Source organism: Salvia hispanica, chromosome 3 (genome assembly GCF_029641045.1).
Source record: "Salvia hispanica isolate PSC_SH4W2 chromosome 3, Shi_PSC_v1, whole genome shotgun sequence".
Lineage (NCBI taxonomy): Eukaryota > Viridiplantae > Streptophyta > Magnoliopsida > Lamiales > Lamiaceae > Salvia > Salvia hispanica.
The window spans coordinates 42,260,804-42,280,715 of record NC_142694.1 but is presented as its reverse complement, the minus strand read 5'-3'; the positions used below and the strand labels follow the sequence as shown (position 1 = coordinate 42,280,715).

At 33.1% G+C, this 19,912-nt stretch overlaps 3 protein-coding genes and 1 long non-coding RNA gene across 4 annotated transcripts; 2 read left to right on the top strand and 2 right to left on the bottom strand.

Moving 5' to 3' along the window:
• Positions 1–940: 940 nt before the first annotated feature.
• Positions 941–2,700, top strand: LOC125210025 (putative aquaporin NIP-type). The gene is made up of 5 exons (XM_048109605.2): positions 941–1,163; positions 1,251–1,472; positions 1,856–2,053; positions 2,130–2,191; positions 2,272–2,700. The coding sequence occupies exons 1-5, from the start codon at positions 1,035–1,037 to the stop codon at positions 2,486–2,488; spliced, it is 828 nt and encodes a 275-aa protein (XP_047965562.1). The 5' UTR covers positions 941–1,034; the 3' UTR covers positions 2,489–2,700.
• Positions 2,701–4,203: 1,503 nt separating this feature from the next.
• Positions 4,204–7,267, top strand: LOC125212442 (protein WVD2-like 7). Its single transcript, XM_048112614.2, has 9 exons — positions 4,204–4,441; positions 4,537–4,614; positions 5,046–5,705; positions 5,821–6,045; positions 6,161–6,198; positions 6,283–6,436; positions 6,507–6,578; positions 6,650–6,757; positions 6,867–7,267. The coding sequence occupies exons 2-9, from the start codon at positions 4,573–4,575 to the stop codon at positions 7,077–7,079; spliced, it is 1,512 nt and encodes a 503-aa protein (XP_047968571.2). The 5' UTR covers positions 4,204–4,441; positions 4,537–4,572; the 3' UTR covers positions 7,080–7,267.
• Positions 7,268–9,469: 2,202 nt separating this feature from the next.
• Positions 9,470–10,092, bottom strand: LOC148930853 (uncharacterized). Its single transcript, XM_089068813.1, has one exon. It carries the CDS (start codon positions 10,005–10,007, stop codon positions 9,600–9,602), a length of 408 nt encoding a protein of 135 aa, XP_088924939.1. The 5' UTR covers positions 10,008–10,092; the 3' UTR covers positions 9,470–9,599.
• Positions 10,093–13,845: 3,753 nt separating this feature from the next.
• On the bottom strand, positions 13,846–17,601 carry LOC125213074 (uncharacterized). Its single transcript, XR_007174849.2, has 3 exons — positions 16,902–17,601; positions 15,738–16,811; positions 13,846–14,063 (listed from the first exon to the last, which is right to left on the bottom strand). It is a non-coding gene; the product is annotated as an uncharacterized LOC125213074 (long non-coding RNA).
• Between the last annotated feature and the right edge of the window lie 2,311 nt (positions 17,602–19,912).

The following is a 19,912-nucleotide window of genomic DNA, read 5'->3' as shown; positions in this document are numbered from 1 at the left end:
AAAACATCGACACTACACATAGATGACCGAATTTTTTTCACAATAGTACCCAACTTCATATTCTTTTTAACTAATTTTTAAAATAACAGGTTAGACCAAAATTTGACTAAACTTAACAGTTTTTCGACTATTAATTTTCCATTTTACTATTGTTATCAACTTCTTGATTAGGAACTGCAACTCATACACGAAAGATTGCTTTGATAAAATTCAAATAATACTACAATTTTATCACAATAAGAATTGATACAATCATTATGATTGAATCATACACACTCCCGAAATTTAAATGGTGCTATAGCTTAAATTCAAATAATTAAAAAATCCCCAAAGTTAATTTTGCCGTGATACAATTAAGTGCATGTTAATTTGGAATAAAATTATCATTCGTAATGGCTCAAAACTAGTCTAAATGGATCATTGATAGCTTTTGGGCTTATATGTCCAAATAAGCCCAAATTCAATAAAGTAACTCAAATAAACTGTCAATCCAACATGTTAAATTTCCAAAATTCTGATATTACTTTCTTAGTAATATGAATGCATAATTAGGTACATTTGAACTATTACTATTTGTTTCGCTTTTAAAGAGGATTAATAATGGTTCTTCGTCTATCAACGCGGGCCCTCAATCTATTGATTGGAGGAAAACCGTGCTTCATCGTCTCTACAAATACTTTTGTTTATCACTGGTTTATAATTATGTGTTTGAAAAATTGGTTATTAAAACATAATCAAAAGTGATACTTTATCACATTATATTCAAGCAATTACTAAATGCTGGAATATTAGCCACAAAACAAATTAGCAAAACACTATCGTCCTTAGCCATTCCTCAAATCAGCAATACCATCCATGCATCTCCGCTTTGTTCGATTACACTACATTATTAATTTATATATCTCCCAACTAAAAACTCTTCTCAAATTCTTTCTTTTTTTTCTTAAGCTTTTCCAATAAACCTAACCCAAATTTTCAAATAAAAAAAAAAGTAAAAAAGGAAATTTTGAGATTAAAAAAAGAAGAAGTAGAAAATGGCTGAGCACGACGGTCTTGAAGAGGGCGGCGTTCGATCAGCAGAAGAGCAATACAGAAAAAGTCTAAACGATGACGAAAGCACCAGCTTCTGGTCCTCAGCTGTTGTTGTTGCTTTGATTCAAAAAGTATGATTTTATTTATGTAATAAACTATTTATATTTGCTCAATTAAATGAGAAATAATTTTTCTAATTTAATGTGGGAATTAATTAGGTGATTGCGGAAGCAGTTGGGACGTACTTTTTGATATTTGTAGGGTGTGGTTCAGTTGTTTTGAATAAAATGTATGGCACGGTGACGTTTCCAGGAGTTTGTTTGGCGTTTGGGGTGACTGTTATGGTCATGATATATTCGGTCGGTCATATCTCCGGTGCCCATTTCAACCCGGCCGTCACCATCACTATGGCCCTTTTCCGGCAATTCCCCATTAAACAGGTACATATTTCGACTAATCTTATCGATTGGATTAGGGTTGCATAGTTGAACCTGAATCGAGTTGATTGTTTTGATTTAATTGTTATTAACATATTTTTCTTTTTTAATGGATTATGAATATAACATTTTCAAGATATATATGTGTAAAGCACAAGCTAAGTATTTCCCTTTGAATTTATTTTTTTGGAGTATTAAACTTGGGAGCTAATGAAACAAATTTTAGTAAAATTTAATTGTGTCATTTTCGCTAGTATTGCCCAAAAATCTTGAGTCCATTTTGGAATTCCTTGTTGATGCAACATTCTGATTATACGTATTATCATACTAGGATTCTTGGGGGCAATTCTAGAAAGTTGTCTTTTCTTTAACAAATGATCTTGTAGGTGCCATTGTACATACTGGCACAATTGCTGGGGGCACTTATGGCAAGTGGGACATTGTACCTTTTGCTAGATGTGACTGATCTAACTTCCTTTGAAACTGCACCAACGGGTTCTGCCATGCAATCCCTTGCAATGGAGTTTATTGCATCATTTCTCTTGATGTTTGTCATTTCTGGTGTTGCCACTGACAATAGAGCTGTAAGAATCTAATCCCAACAATTTAAATCATGCAACTAACTAACAATTTCATCCAAATTTTATTCCCTTTTTTCAGATTGGAGAAATGGCCGGAATTGCCATTGGAATGACTCTATTAATCGCAGTTCTTATTGCTGGGTATGTACTAATAGTTTAATAACGTAATAACTAATTAAGATAATTATTCTAAATATTTTAATTAATTATTGTTGGTATAGGCCGATCTCAGGGGGTTCACTGAATCCTGCAAGAACAATTGGACCAGCTTTGATCTTACACAAATATACAGATCTTTGGGTATATATAATTGGCCCAATTTCGGGAACAATATTGGGCGGATTTGTGTACAATTTGATCAGATTTACGGACAAACCACTTAAAGAAGTCGCTAAAGTACCCGCAAATTTTGTCAAGAGTGCTTCTAGGGCTTGGTAGGCCTAAGTCAAGTTCCATCCACCGTGTGATCATCTTCGTTCTTAACCAATGATATTTGAGTGTTAGAGATTAGATGCAGCCGTATTATTCAAGTTAGGGAAAGACCATCTTCTGACTAAAACTATGTATTATAGGAATGTGCTGCAAAATATGATATGTAATAAAAAATTGTTAAATTGTCAAATTACTTCATACCGTTTGAAGGATATCAATTTGTAGCTAAATTAATCATATGGTCGAACACTCGAACTTAAGTTGAAGATCACATGATTTCTGAAAGAAACATTTTTAAATGAAATAAGACTGTCCTTGAAATTGTATATCCATCAAAATTATGTTATTCCACATGGGATGGTAACATTTGTTGTCTATTTCTTAAGCTAATATGTGTAGAGGGAAAAGATATTGAATTATTAGGACTACCATCAATTTGATAATTAATCTAAAAATCAAGACTATGGCTAGAGATTCAATAGATCGATAAAATTCAAGAAATTTTGGTCAATGCATTAAGGCCTAAAATTAAGGCTTGACTTTATTAGGTTGGACCACTCGCTAGGCCATTGATGGATAATAAAAACTCTATCTACATTTTCTCATTGAAATTTGCAACACTTTATACATATATAAATTTCCAATACCAAATATGAAATTAAAGTGCTATAAATTGGAAAAATAGCATAGCAAGGCTTGTCGCTGTACAAGCGCCAAAGGGTTCAGTTCCTTCATGCATATGTCGGTCCTATTGAGACATTATGCGTGTTTATTCCGACCACGTTGTCATGAAAAACCACATGTTTGGACAAAAAAGAATGACTAATTGATTATTGATTATATCAATTACATTATTTAATGTCGCTAAATTTTACAACATATCACAATGCATATACAATAGGAGTATTGTTTTAGCCTTTTAGGTATCTCTCTTCTCTAAATGTCAAAATTTACGGACATATACTCCGTTCTTCCTATGGAAATAGAAATAGGCATTTTTTGGAGGATATGGTTAATGCGTATTCTCTTTTGGTATGTTTTCTTTTGTATGTCCAAATTTAAGTGAAACCTTTTCTCTTTGCATCTCATACTATATTCTCCTATTTCTATTACTTTATCATTTCTCCTGTTTTATGCTCTTTTTTTAACTTTATTTACATTCTTACTTTATCCTCTTTTTCTCTGGCTTATTTTACTCTTTCCTTCACTCTTAAATTACTAATTTAATTAACTAAACCCTATTACCTAATTTATGTGTCAAAATAGAAATGTCTGAATTAGGTCAGGACGTAGAGTATATTTGAAATAATGTTAGTGGATAGTGGACATACATTATGAGTTATGGAAATGTTTACGTAAATGGATATGTACTACTCCATCTGTCCCTGAGAAATGGCCGAATTTCCTTTTTCGTCCATTATGGAAACTTCTTCTCTGGAATTACTTTATTATTTATGGATCATATCATCCACTGCGTAAACTACTTTTTTTTCATTCTCTCTTATTTTTATAGGATAGAATGATAATGTGCGATTATCACTGCCCTTATTTCTATTGGCTGAAGCAAGAATTGACTTAATTTTGGCGCCACGTGTAACTATCATCAGCCGTTCGATCCACTCACATCCTACGGCGATCACCAAATCATAACGCGGGTCCCAATTAATCTAGTTCAGCGAGTAAAGGCTAAATAGGAATGAAAAAAAAAAAAAGAAAAGAAAACAGCAGCACATGATCACGTAAAACTTACTAGTACAAAAGACGGAAGAAGCTCACTTCTGCATCCATTAAATCTCTCTCAACTCAAATCCCCATCTTTCTGCAAAATCTCAACAGTTCCCATGATTTAAATCCAAAAAATTGCATCTTTTTCGCATCAGAATCGCTCTCGCTATCAATCCATAGAAATTCAGAAAAAGGGTCACAATCACATCAACGTATTCTTCCTTGAATTCTTCTGTGAGTTTAATTTCTCCATCAAGTTTTGATTTTTAATGCTGTGGAATAAATATTTCTGATTTTTGGGTGATGGGTTTTTGTCTGTGGCGTTTCAGATGCTTTGAAAGGTTATGGTTATGAGCAGTTAAGAAATGGCGGGTGAGATTGGAGAATCAGTCAGACTTGAATTTAAGGTAACAGTTAGATTTGGGATTTGTTTTAATTTTTTTATGCATTCAATGAATTGATCAGAATTGTTTGAAGATGGTGAATATTTTGAGGTTTATACTTGTTTTTAGACAAATTGTGTAGCTGATGCTGAGATTATGAGATTGGGAGGAAAAAAATTGGATTATAAACATGCCCTATTTGCATTTGGGATTAGCTCTTGTTATGTTATGATTTTGGATTTGGGAAATTTTGCATCTTTTGGGACTTTGTTGATGAGTAGTTTTCTTGCTATGCTTCAATTCTGTGTGAACAAAGCTGTGCATTGTGTTTATTTTAGAATCTTTTGTTGATGCTTCAATACTTTTTGTTGTCAATATACTTTGTAACAAATGGTAAGATTTACTTTATAATCAAAGGGGGTTTCCTCTTAATTTGCCCCTCTTTAAATGAACAGGCAGAATCTTTTCTGTCGGGATCGATATCGTTTGGGAGGTATGAGAATGAAGATCTGTGTTGGGAGAGGAGGTCGTCTTTCTCTCATAATAGGTATCTTGAAGAGGTCGAAAGGTGTTCAAAGCCGGGTTCAGTGACCGAGAAGAAAGCTATTCTCGAGGCCCATTTTAGAAAGAAGGGCCTTTTTGGTCTTTGTTCACCTAGGATCCGGAGTGATGTAGTTTACCAAGTTAGTGATAATGAAGCCTCGGAGAAGAGGTGCTATGGTGATGAGTTCGTTCATACACATTCGCCAAAACATGACGAAGGGATGGATAGTTTTGCATGTGGAAGTGAGCATGGAATGAGGGAGCAAGAAGGAGAAGTGTCTGATTCATCGAGTTTAGTTGCTCAGATTGAATATAAACATGATGATGCCAGAGATTTCGACTGTTTTTCTGAACGTGGGACGGTGGAAGAGGAGCATCGTGACAATCCGGGAAGTGTGCTTTCAATGGACTCTAGATCAGAGACAGAAGTGGACGAAGCCCTTGATCGTGGTGCTGCTAATTCAGATATGGATAATGTATCAAATCCGTCCATTTCCCTGCTTAGTGATAATCATGGAATTGAGGAGAATCGAGATGCCAGCCTCGAAGGCCAACGAGTTTCTTCTTCTGAGGTTTGCTGTTTCCATATTTGTTCCCACTCTAATCGTTCAAACGTGGTTAATTGTTACATAGAACAGAATTATGAGAACGGTTGCTAATATAGTAATGAATTTATCCACGGTGCAGGAAAATGCTCCATCACAAGCTGAACACGTGAAGCCAACATCGCTACGTCTAGTTAGTGTTACAAAGACTAGAAGGTACGCATCCAACAGGGGAGCGTCGAACGGTTCAGAAAAAAGACCTAATAAAACAGTATACAATGCTCGGACGATATTGGAAGCTGAGAAGAAGATCAAAGAAGCTACTGCTCAGGGCAAACAGTCAAAGCAGAAATCCCCAACACACGAGGTTGGCTTGACTTTCATAAATCATGTTTGTTGATTATCTGAACATTTCCATCTTGAAATGGAATAGTTAGATTCTGATCTTGCTGTTAATCAATGTCTTTCCCGTTTAACCGCAGCCTGAATCAAAAGCAAAAGGTGTCAATGATATCAAAAGGTATAGATATATTAAGATTCTTTGTTATCTAAGTGTGGATGCCTCATAACTAAAGCATTTTTCGTTGCCTTGCATTTTTCGTAGGGGTGATAAAGAATCAAGAAACAAACGAACTCAGGTCCCTCGGCCCTCTGCTCTGACGGAAGTTTGCAGTAGAGTGAAGCCTCAACGATATGTAAAGCAGGATACTTCTAGGTTCAGTTTCAAATGCAACGAACGTGCAGAGAGACGGAAAGAGGTAGTTGTTTCTCTGTCAATCGAGTGATGTATAAAGATAGTTCTGTTGTTGAGAACTCTCTCTCTTGTAGTTTGATATGAAGATAGATGAGAATATTCGTGCAAGAGAAGCCGAGAGACGCAAAATTCAGGCAAAAATTCAGGTAATGAACCTTTGATGTGTACATTTATATATCTTTAAGAGCTCAAGATTTATGACTTTTTCTGTTTGTAGCAAAAAGCAGAAGCTGAAATCAAGCAGCTGAGGAAAACCTTGAACTTCAAGGCTAGACCGCTGCCCTCGTTTTACCATAGAGTCGAGCGCGAGCCACATCGAACCAAGGTAAATAACAAGCCTCGCCTCCATCAACTCCTCCCTTGACAAATTTCATAAAAATCGAGTCTTGATCCTGATTTTTATATGGCTGATGATTGATGATTGTGTTTATTAGACATCGCAGCAACGCGTAGCTAGAAACGCGAAACCAACAACAAAATGCTTGAGCCGTAGCAGCATTTCTGAGAGGTTGAGAGCAAGCTCGAAGGCAGGCACGGAGAAAGGATGTGGAGGTCGAAAGACGAATGTTGATGAATCACGGGCGTCGAGCTGCCATTCGACTGTCACGTCGGATAGCAGCCCACCGTCCCCGGACGTAAGTAGCTAGGTAGGTTGGTGGGAAAAAAGAAAGAAAGAGATAAAAATACCTTCAAAGGGCCATAAGATCTAACAAGAATACTAGACTGTTAATGCAATAATCTCATAATTAAATACTTTCTGAGGCAAAATCAATTATGTAAATTCTAGTTGTCACGAGATATTGGATATATTATACTCACATCTATTACTTCTAAATTCGCCTCCCTTGAAAAAATTCGCATTTAATTTAATTTCTTTCTTCCGATTAATATTTCAAATTTCAACGTATTATCTCGTTCTAAAATAAAACCATATCATAATCATGAATGGCATGATTCATCAAGACATATATCAAAATTAATAAAGTACTGTATAAAATAAATTAATAACAAAATTAGTAAATTTCGAAATAAATCAAACACATACCAAAATTTGTATGACCGTACTTATATAGTTATACGCAAGAATCAAATTATTTTTGGAAAATAAATCAGCACATCCTATCATAATCGTTAGTTTTTAGTTTCTCTTTAAATGAATTAATTAATAAAAATTATCATGATTCTTTAATGACCTTATAAATTAATATTAATATACTATAAAGTCATGTACTATGAGATATTTAACCTTTGATTTATGGATCAGATTTAGTCTCTATTTATGATTAAGATTTAGTTATTCTTTTCATCACAATTCATTCAGGATGTGCGATGTAATTCATTTGCAATGAAGATAATTAAATTTATAAAAAAAAAAAAAAAAGAAGCAAACAATAAGACAACAACTAGCTAGAACACAATTGAAATATTAATCTTTATTAATTAAATATCAAAGAACGGATTAACCAAAAACAGCATAACTAAAGCAATAAACCGAAAACTAAACAAGGGTTATAACTTATTCTAATTAAAGAGCAATTTAAGCAATGAATTGATTTAGTCCATTAAACATGAACTCAAACAAACCTATCAATTAATTTAACTAGAACTAAAATATTGTTCACACCCACAATTGAAAGCTAATGATCAAGAACGTAGATTTTCCGACCAAAACGCTGCGGCGGCCACCGGAATAATACATAACAACCGGATAAAGATTTGGGACGGCAGAGGACGGCGGACAGTTCTTGCTCGACGGTGGCGGAGGCGGAGGCGGCGGAGGAGACGGCTGTGGGTTACAAGGCTTGTGGCAAGGGCAATTTCCACACTTGTTTTCAAGATTAGTTTCATAAGCAAATACTATAGATGAATATAAAGCTAGAGAGATTGTGATTAGCATGAATTTGAGAGTGGTCATGATTGATCAATCTCTCAATTTCTTGAATTTTGAAAGAGTGTGACAATGTATGTTTGCCCTTTGCAATAGTACTATATATAAAGGTGGGAAATTTTGATTAAATGTACTATAGTATTTCCAATTAGATTGAGTGAATCAATCTACTACACAAGAATTAATTTATATAGTATAATCAAAATGTATTGAATATTTGTTTTGTATTCATGGTGATGGACTGATGGATGAAAGTTTTTATTTTTGACCATTATTGCTTTTCTAGTTAATAGAATAAGTAGATGGAAAATGGCTGATCAATAATATAGAAAATTATTGATCAATATTAATAGATAAATTTGATTTGTTTTCCTACCATTAAGGTTTTCTTTTAGTTTTATATTTGTCTTATGTTTTAAGATTTAAACGCCTTATATTGGATGAACTATATTACAATTAATCAAATTGTGAATTTTAGTTCATTCTTGAGTTTTATTTCGAATTTTTAATTTATTGATTAATTTATCTTAGTTACGAATGAATAATCATGTAGTTTGTGGCATCATTCTGATAGTTCTGTATTTTTTTTTAATTCATTCAAGTTGAGTGAACATTTATACAATTTAATTGATATCTATCCATATCTAATTTATTCTATCAAGTTTTTTGCAGCGTTTTTTATTGATTCGTCGTGGTTCTTCGACGAGGATGATATCAAATCAAGTCTAGTTAAGTTCCTACTTTGATGCAGTCCATATATTTATTGTAAAGTTGGGGAATAAAGGTGAATGGTAGCATGGAACTTCAAAAATAAACATCAATTTCGATTCCCCCTCATAGAAATAGTGGTCCAATTTTTGACAATAGCATAAAATACATACAACTTCCTCCAAATTTTAATCAATATTTACATCAAAGTGCAAAATAACTCCAACAACCTAAATAGTTTAAATTAAACATAAACCGGCAAAAAGTACAATTAACGAACTTCGAGACACTAGTAATACGAAAAGGCATATATGGATATGTTTCATCTATCACAACATAGTAACATAATCTTTTAAATATTGTTAATCTTTAGTATTAATTACTCTAAGATCAAATTAGCACAGAAGGTATAAATAAAGCATAAACCAAACCAAGCATGGGTTATTAAAGATCAATTTAACACAATAAATCAATTTACCCCATCAAACATGAACTTAAACAAACCTTATAATTTCACCAAATTGAAAATATGGATCATGATTTTTTATTCTTTTTCCACCCAAAAAAATCTTCAAAAAGCTACCACCCACAATAAACAGCCGATGATCGAGAACGGAATTTTTCCGACCAAAACGCTGCGGCGTCCGCCGGAATAATACGGATAAACCGGATAAACATTTCCCGGTGGCCCATTTATGTATATGTAGGGAGGGTTAGTGCCCTTGGGCGGTTTCTTGGCGGCGGGTGGCGGCGGACAGTCGTTGCTCGGCGGCGGATACTTCGGAGACGGAGGCGGAGGCGATGGCGGCGGCGGAGATGGCTGAGGGTCGCAAGGGTTGTCGCAAGGGCAATCACCACACTTGTTTTCTAGGTCGGGTGGATTTTCATCTAGCTTTCTTGATGGTTTTTCATGAGCATGGATTAGAGATGAAAATAGTGAAAGAAAGATTGTGATTTGCAAGAGTTTGAGAGTGGACATGGTTGATCAATGTTTTTGTGGTGATCAATTTCTTGAATTTTGGGAGAATTTTGGTGGAGTGTGACAATGTGTGTTTGCTCCTTGCAATGTTACTATATATAAATGTGGGAATGTTTGATTAAAGGGGTGAGGGAATTTTTTGTGCATGGTCCTTATGAGGGCATTGAGTTTTACACATGCTACCTCTGTCCGATAAAAAAAAATCACTTTTGTAACGACACGAGTTTTAATGCGCAATTGGTAACATAAGAGAGAAATAGAAAGAATAATTAGTTAAGTTTATTAGTAGAAAATGAAGCTCATTTGATGATTAGAAAGAAAAAAAATTCATAAAATAGAAGTTATTTTTATGGGACGGCTTAAAATGACAAAATTGTCTATTTTTATGGAACGATAGAATATTATTTTCAACATTTTAATTTGTACTATAGAGAATTAATTTATAATACTCCTATAATATAATATAATATAATAAAAATTTATTGATTTTCGTAAATTGATATTACAACAATTATTTGAGTTAAGTTTATTGAACTTTAGTTTTTTTCAAATGAACTTAAGTCCTATTTTGATTTTGTGCATATATTAATGGAAAAGTTGGGGAATAAAGGTGAATGGTAGCATGGTACTTCAAAAAGAACATGAATTCGAATCCCATCATAAAAATAGTGGTCCAATTTTTTAGCCTAGATATACAAAAAATACACAGAAGTTCATGGAGGAGACAAAAGTATATTTTTAGTTATTGTTAGACTGATTAAAAACTAATGGAGTAATTTTTTTTATTTATATTTACATCTATAATGGAGATTAATTAGTACAGTTAGAGGGTGTTCGGTTACCAAGATTGTATCTCGGAGTAAATATATAGTGTGTTTGGTTCATGAGATTCAATCGCACAATTCAATCCTAGATGAATAATCATAGGATAATTAGTCATAGCTAACCCCCTATGACTAAAATAATCTCATAATCCAATCTCAGATTGTATCTTGGTATTAATTTATCTAGGAAACCAAACACCTATGAGATTTAAAATTATTCTTATTAATTTGTGAAAATGTGTAGATAATCATACACAATAATGTTACGGTATTAAAGCAGATCAATGATTCAGATGGTTTCTTATTTGTCGATTGTAGTTGTTGTACATACATTCAACTTTTCTATATATATGTATATATAGTGAGTCTACGAGAATAAAGTTTTTTGCATGACAAATTAATGAAAGAGGAAAGTTGACGGAAAGCAAACTTCAACGGAATCTGCAAATGAAGATGGAATAAAGGTAAATTCCTTTATTCTCCAAAAGAAAATTTGGACAACTCCATCTTTGTTGTAAATTGTCTAGTCCAGATGATAAAGTGGAGTAAGGGATCAAAAATAATTTTCCATATGCAAATTATTTTTGGCAATGTTTTGTTGCATCAACATCCCACTCGATGTAAATGCCTAATATTGGCATCCACATTTTAATTTCCGAAAAAATTAAAGCAAATGAGATTTTGATAAACGTTCTCTAATGCATTAGAATATGGAAGATTAAACATGAGAACTTATTATAAAGATCTATTAGAAAACAAATTCTCTCAAAAGAATAGCTCATTAAGATATAAACTCCACATCTGTCGTTTTGTATAGTCGAAATTAGGTTACATAATACAACAAAAATGGAGAAACTGCTAAAAAATTACAGTCTACCCCATAACTTTATAAAATGATCAATTAAATCATAACAACGATTTTCTAAATTGAGCTTGACGTGAACGTCAATATTCCAAAAGCTCAAGCAGCTTGCTCGATTTTGGCATCCCGGCGTCTACGTCCTCTCATGCTCAATTCTCCCCAAATTCAACTCCTTGGGACAATTCAGAAAAATTGTCAAAATTTTATTTAATTGACTATTTTTTAAAATTACATAGTAGTACGTCAAATTTGACAAAACTTTGGGCCTTTACCAAAATAAAAAAGAGAGTAGTAATGATCATTGAGTCAAGGACGGTGGAAAAAAGCTATGATGATCATGGATCTGAAGTATTTGGAAACGGGCTTTAAGAATATTTTCCCCGGCCCACTTCTAACTGTCACTGTCATTTCTAATCGTAATTAAGGAAGTGGAAATTAGTTAATTAGGTAATTAACGATTTTTAAATATGACTTTTGAAAAAATTTTAGACCGATATCTTTTAATTTAGGCAAAGTATAAAATAAATAAAACAATCATTATCATTTGGCAAATTAATTCAGGCCATAAAGCCACATAACATAACAAATTTTGAGACTAAAATCCTATGAATTTTAAGGCCCAATTAATTCTTACAAGGTCTAATTATACCTGACCAAAAAGTCCAGCCCAATAGGCATATCGTTAACATTTTTTATTTTCTACTTTTCATTCTTTTCAAAGATGCTCACACCCACGACAAGGGCCCCTACTCAAGTGTCCTGAAGAAAATAACCTTTAAATTATTAGTGAAATTCTAACCATAAAAGTTCACATCACTGGACTAAATCACCTATTGTCTATTGATATGTGAATTTGTGTCCAACAACACAATAATAGCTTGTGGGGTTGTGGTCTATATGGTGGATTGTAATTATGTGAATTCTTGAAGATAGAGCTGTCTTTTAGAGCATTAGCAATAGAGTAGTCTCATGCGACTGTTTTCTAAGAGCATCTCCAATGGAGATAGGCTAGCCACTCTCTCCCCCTGCCACGTTACCAACACTAAAATTCCACTTGCCACATCATCATTTTAAGTAAATAGACTAGCCCTAAGGCTAGCCACAGGCTAGCCGCAATAAAAATAATTCAAAAACAACTAAATTTACGGAATCAAATTTACGATAAATTACGTAATTAAATTTACGAGACATATTAATTCCATTTAAAAAAAAGTATATTCATTAAAAAAAATTACATAATAAAGAAAAAAAATATCATCGTGCAGTCTTCCGTGCCCACAACTCTTCAATTAAATCTTTTTGGATTTGAATATGAGCATCCACTTGGCGCATGTCGGCATGTGCCTAGAGGCGGCCGACTTCATCGTGAGGTACCCCACGTCGTACGTTAGGGGTGGCCATTCAGTGGCTTGGACCGGCTGCATCAGTATCGTCATTAGCCCAATTAGTCAGTAGTACGCCTTCGTCTTCGACGATCATGTTGTGCACGATAATGCAGGCATACATTATATCAGCAATACAGCCGACATCCCACAAACGCGTTGGACCCTTAATTGCCCATCGAGACTGCAAGGCCCTTTGCATGTACCGCTCTATCTCGCGGTTCATGTAGGCCTCCAATGCCTCGTTCATTCGCCGTTCGTACACCTCAGCATCCCCACCACTACCACCACCCGCGTTACTCATTTCGCGTTGTTGCTCTTGTACATAAATTTAGATAGAGAGAAAACTCGTTAAAACAAGTGGTGCAAATGAAAATGACGTGAAAATCGCGAACATATAGTGTTTCAAAAATTTTAAAAATAATAATAAAAAATTGCGCTGGTCGATCGCTCGCCGATCGCCAGCATGCAATGGCGGCCGACGCCTTCAAATCGGCGTGCGCTCGCCTAATGGCTAGCCGATTCGGCGCTCGCCGGTCGCAGTAGTTCGGCTAGCCTACCGGCTAGCGCCGCGAATCGGCTAGCCGGTGGGCTAGCCGCTATTGGAGATGCTCTTATAGCATGAATATCGAGTCGGCTGCCCTATTCTAATCGAGGCGCTGCAATTATTTATTGATTTTTGTTTTATTTTACTTTTAATACTCTAGTTTCATTTATAAATACACTAAGTTTCACCATACTTCTTACACCTACTTTTCTTACACTATCTCTTTAAAATGTTATAATTGTCAAATAGAGTTATGGCTGGAAATGGAGCAGGTGTTAAGATCATCTTGAGATCTCCACTTAATTAGTTTCACTCACTAAACTTGAGCTACATCATGCACACAAAGGAATTAAAGCAGCTGATAATTCAACATCTAAATCATCTCTTCTCTTCGCTCAGTTTGAATTGACCCTTTGCATTCCACTTGTCACGAAGCCACCACTGCAAAAAAAAATATCTTCATTCACACATTAATTTCGTGTTGAGTAAAAAGAAACAATCACATTAGACAATTTAAGAAAATTGCTTAACAAATACCAAGTTGATTACCATGTGTACCTACGTCGGAAGGTGATGTAAAATTAGGGTTTTTGTTTTTTCTCTCTCTCTCATTTAGCTTATTACTTTTCTACATCACTATGAGAATAAAATGATACTACTAGTGTTAATGATAAAGATACAAACAAATATATGTATAGATCTTGTATAATCTATGGTGATTACTATAACTAAATCTATTGCTATATAAACAAAAATTATTAATTTTAAGGTAAAAAATTTCAGAAAAATCTTGCAATTTGATAAAATCTTGGTTCGTCCCAAAAATTTAATAATCGTCAGTAAAAATCATGAATTTTAAAATTTTTGTCAATTTTCCCACATGGTCTAATTAGGGTGAAAATTGTACTCCCTAATTTGGTTCGGGAAAGGTCTACGAAGAGTAGACCGCATGTGGAATTTTATCATTTTTTTCAACACACTTAGCAAATAAATATATGTGCATCAAATCATCTACATATTACAAAAACAAAATCTGAATATTTCGTCATGGAAAAATTGAAAAAGAAATGTTCAAATTTGTGGTTTTTATGGATGATTTTTAAAGTTGCAGGACAACGGACTAAAATTTGATTAAATTCATTTTTCTGGAAATTAAACTTAATTCTAATTGATATTGTAAATAAATAAATAGTTTGCATAAAGAAAAATCATATACAAAAATGTGTTTGATCATTTAGTCAAGATCATATGGCAAATTTATTTTGGTTACTAGATCTCATCCCCACTTGGCTTTTAGTAATTAACCCATTATAAGATAGTGAAAATGGTTACTGGCAGACAAGATAATTTATTTCAAAAGACTAGTATGTTAAGAGTTACTAAGACTTAAAGAGAAAGTTCATTTCATCTGTAACTTACAGAAGTTATCATTCATAATCAATGTGAAATATAAGAGATCATAACAAAAGCCCTATTGCAGCCTATAATACATTATCTTGAAGTATGCATAGTATACATATATATATGCTTTGTTCCACGTGAAAAAAAGACTATCATGAATATCATATATAGTCAAAATCTGTCACCCAATGACCAATGTAGTTCATAATTCATACTATTCAAAAGAAAGTTCCTAATATTCCCTATATATCCATATTAACTAATAAATGTGGATTTATAACAAAGCCCTCTTAACAAAATGAAACACGAGTTTTAGATTTTTAGGCATGCCCCTTTAGTTCAAAAAGTTCTAACATCTTTAGTATACGTAGTAGTTGCCTATTAATTCATTTATAATTGGCAAACTATTGTACTCCATATAAATTAAATAGAGATAGTACTCCATTTTGTACACCCCACGGCTCAGATCTAAATGAAATGAAATAAAAATCACCCCCAAAGCGACAAGTCGTGCATCATAAACAATAAAATCGATCGAGGGCCATCCACAATACGTACATGATATAGACATTACATGCACAAAATGATATAGAAACTAATAAAACAAAATACCATATAATTTCAAATTTAAATTATTACTCTAGTACATACCCTGCAAATAGATAATTAATTAATTAAAAACATACAACAATCTGCAACTGCAAAATTTCTTACCCTTTTCTGCTGAAAGTGATTAATCGATTTCCATACATAATCTTGGCAAAGCCAGCAGTCAATTGCAAGTTATAACTTAGCTTCATTTGCTGTTCAACCTTAAACTAATCTTAATTAAACACCCTTTTAATTCCCTAATTGTTACAAACTATCTACCACATGAACTCATTTCAATCTAATGTCTCATTTCATATAAAATCTTTATACAGAGATTTTAATCACCACCAATTTTCATTTATTTAGCATATGGTATATTTCAAGATACATGCACCCACACTCCCAATTCTTGATTTATTCGTCACATTCAATTCCAAAGAGTTTGCTACCTTAAATTGAAACATTAATATGCAATGGGCTTCCATGGTCCCCCTATTTAAAACTATATTAAATGAATCACTTTTACCCATACCCTACACCAACACCAATCAATCTATGTAAATATCATTATTTAGTAGAGATATATAGTTTTGAAATTATAAAAAGGTAAGAATTACAGTTGGCTTTATTATGCAGATGACAAAAAATACAGCAGTTTCAATACTAGAAGGATCCAAGCAAAATCTGTATGATCAGCAATGTCAGAAAATACAAGTTCCTAAATATTCTATGTTTATTTCTTCATAATATATAGTATCCACATCCATTCATGTACATATCACGATTCACAATTTATGTGTTCTATTTATGTATAGTGATATATGTAGTGCATAAATATATTTTAATCGAAATTTCTATGATTTTATAGTCTCCAAAAGGATCATTGATTCCTAATTTGATATTCGGTCGATACTTAGAAGAATTTCATAACCTCAAATTCATTCATGTGAACTAGTTAATCTATACATGATCCAAATTTAAAAAATTGAAGAAATCTTGTGCATAAATTAAGGTCACAATTAGGGTTTTCTATCAGTTTTAAGGTCGAACAGACAATGAAGCAAAGGCTAACTGCAAAATTAAGGCGACGGCTGACTTGACAAGAATAATACGGGAATCGCTTACATGTGTCACGCCATCAATACATGTTGATCGTTCGATCACCTCAAACTTCCGACCGATCATCCAAGAAAACCCCTAATCCAACAAAAACAACTACAAACCTTTAATAAAATAGAATTCCAAAAAAAAAAAGTCAAAACTAAGAAAGTTAAGGAAGTTACATACCTTGTCCAAGATAAGATGTGTTTGTGAGAGAGAGAGAAAGTCATGGAAGCATGTTGATTGTAGATGAGTTGAATTTATAGTGACACATATAAAGCTCCAAAGATATTTGGGTTGTGTGGAAATAATCTAATGGTTAAAATCAATCAATGTTTGACCGACCGGTGAAGTTTGTGCATTTGTAATTTTCACAATATTTTCACCAACCCATTCATTTATACCTCTAAATCTATTACATTTTCAAACTAAATAATCTATGTTTCATTTTCATGTGTGCGGCGCACTTCATTAACCTAAGCATTAATTTAATCAATTAGGTTCAAGATTTTAGAATTTCTATAAAAAAATCTGACTATTTATGTTGAGGTAGTACGCATTCTTCTTTTATAAGCAATATTTAGGTACAAATATCCCCCCACCAAAAATATTTATTGAGGTAGTGACATGTTGGTTATTTTTACCGGTGTGATATTTATGAGATAGCTTTGCATATTTAATTCGAGGAAATTCAATAAGTATAAAAAATGGGGAATTATAATAAGTTCCAAAACTAACATATTTTACTATAATTTCCCCATATTTATTGTAATTGATATTGATTTTACTTAGTTTGGTTAATTAAGTCCTTCATTTTGATTGAAAAAAGAGGTTTCTCAAAGAATATTTTAATTGATTAAAATGAGTCTCTTTCAATTTAAAGTATGGAACCTGGGATTTTGTGAACCCCAATTTTGAATGGAGCATGAAGAATAACGTACAAACTTTATAAGTATATATTAAATCTTGTCAGATCATGGCATCATTTTAAAATTTATTCATGAACTTAAAAAAAAAAAATACCATATGCTAACAAAAGAACATATATAATTCTTTTTAGTACTATTACCTTTTGCAGTCTTTAACACGAGGATCATAGAACAAACAATGATATAGTGTTAATCGAAGTTGCTAAAGGGGGTTGTTTGATCCTATTTTCGGGTGCGGATTTGACCAGCTAGTGAGACGTATATAGTCAGGGGCGAAGCTAGCATTTCGTTAGGAGGGACATATGCCCCCACATATTAATTTCCCCATATATACATATAACTCCTTATAAAATTTATTTTATTTATATATGTGCACTAAATGCTCCTTCTTGAATTCTCAAATTTTTCTCATATTTATTTTTCTCCCTTAGATAATTTCTTAGCTCCGTCTCTGTATGCAGTTGCATAAGGCGTTGGTGTCCATGCAAAATCCTTGGCAAATTATCAGTCATTGCTTGCTATACCTTAGATTCGAAGGCTGCTCGACCTTGAAATATGTTCGACAAAAATCGGGGTATATATATATATATATAACAATTAAAATCATTATAAACTATTTTGAAGAAAAAATAAATCATGAAGTCATGAACATACATTTAATTAATTTGAGAGGAAATTCGAGTAATTTCAATATTTGGTAACATTTAATTAACTCTTAAAAGGTAGGTAAAAACTGAAATCGACTCAAAAATGGAGAAGCGAAAAGATAATCAGTTTGTGTGACAATAATCATAATATAATAGGCAAATTAAAAGATTAAAAATCCATTTATGAAAAAAAAATACTAGAAGAGGAAAATTAACTAAGTTAAATTAGGGTTTTAGAGTAACATCGAAGACGTTCAAGGTCGAACAGACAATGAAGCAAAGGCAAAGTAGAAGCAAGACTGCTAACTTGACAAAGCATAGCATGGAAACCACTCACCGCATTTTATTTCCCGACGGTCGCCTCCTCCGATGTGGATTTCCATTTTCAGCCATTCGATCGCGAAGTAATCAACGATGTTTAAGGAGACTAATTTGATGAAGATGAGAGGAAGAAATGAGAATGTAGACAGAGGTTGAGGCTTGAGACTGAATTCCATAATGCTGGACTATCAACCAGAATTTAAAGGCAAATTTTGAAATTATAAAAATTATAATATAAAGTTTGTAAACAGTTGGCTCGTGAGAGCAGAAAAAGTTTGACTGACTGGTGAGATTTCAAAATGGCTTCTAAATCTCCACCTTCCACAAATAATTTCTGTCCCATTTTAAAAAATAGCATATGATAATTAATTAAATATTCGGAATGATTGATTTTATGTCATAGGTATGCATTTATTATTATATTAATGATTATATAGATATTAAATATTCGGAGCACCGCGACCAATCACTACATTTTGGAGTTCGTCTTGTAATTAATGATTATATAGATATTTATATGTGAATATTGTTTTGGAATTTTGTGTATGTAATACGGTCATACATCATTGTACGAGAAATTCCAGAGTGAATTTCATTTCTTTCGAGGAGGGTCGTAACCCACTGTCTTGCCCACCTCATAAAGCCTCACATTTGTGCCTGAAAGATGTTGCAATAATTATACAGTAGTAGTGGAAATCGATCCTTGCTCATTCTTGCAACTCTGTCCCTCAAGAACTAACTGTGCTGACCATGCGGGCTCCAGAGTGAATTTCATGAATTTATGAGATTGAATATGAAAATTAAAAATTTCATTATGATAAATCCAATAAATACCTACCACGGTCGTTCCAATAGAAAATCATTTTGCGTATTAGATCTTATTATATAATTAATTTAAAATCTTAATTGAAAAATTAGCTAGATTTACATATTATATAGTAGTAATATATTTTTCAATTTATGAGTAATCATTATTATATTTTATAAATTTACACTATAATTTATCATGTTAATTACGAAGGAATAAAAATGACAGACCACTTACTTTTTTCTTAATTTAGACGACACAACTTGATGAGATGTATGGGTTCAGTTAAATACAAAAAGTATTGAAAATCGACAAAACACTAAAATAGAAAGTTTGGACACGCACGCAGTGTATAGTGTGTGCTTAAAATATTGATGAACACATAGTAACATGATCATGGTCCCTGCTTGCCAAATTAAATTGGAAGAACTAATTCATTTTAAAATTTTAAAGCTCTTCCTAAGCTAAATAAGAACAATATGCTTCTTTTAT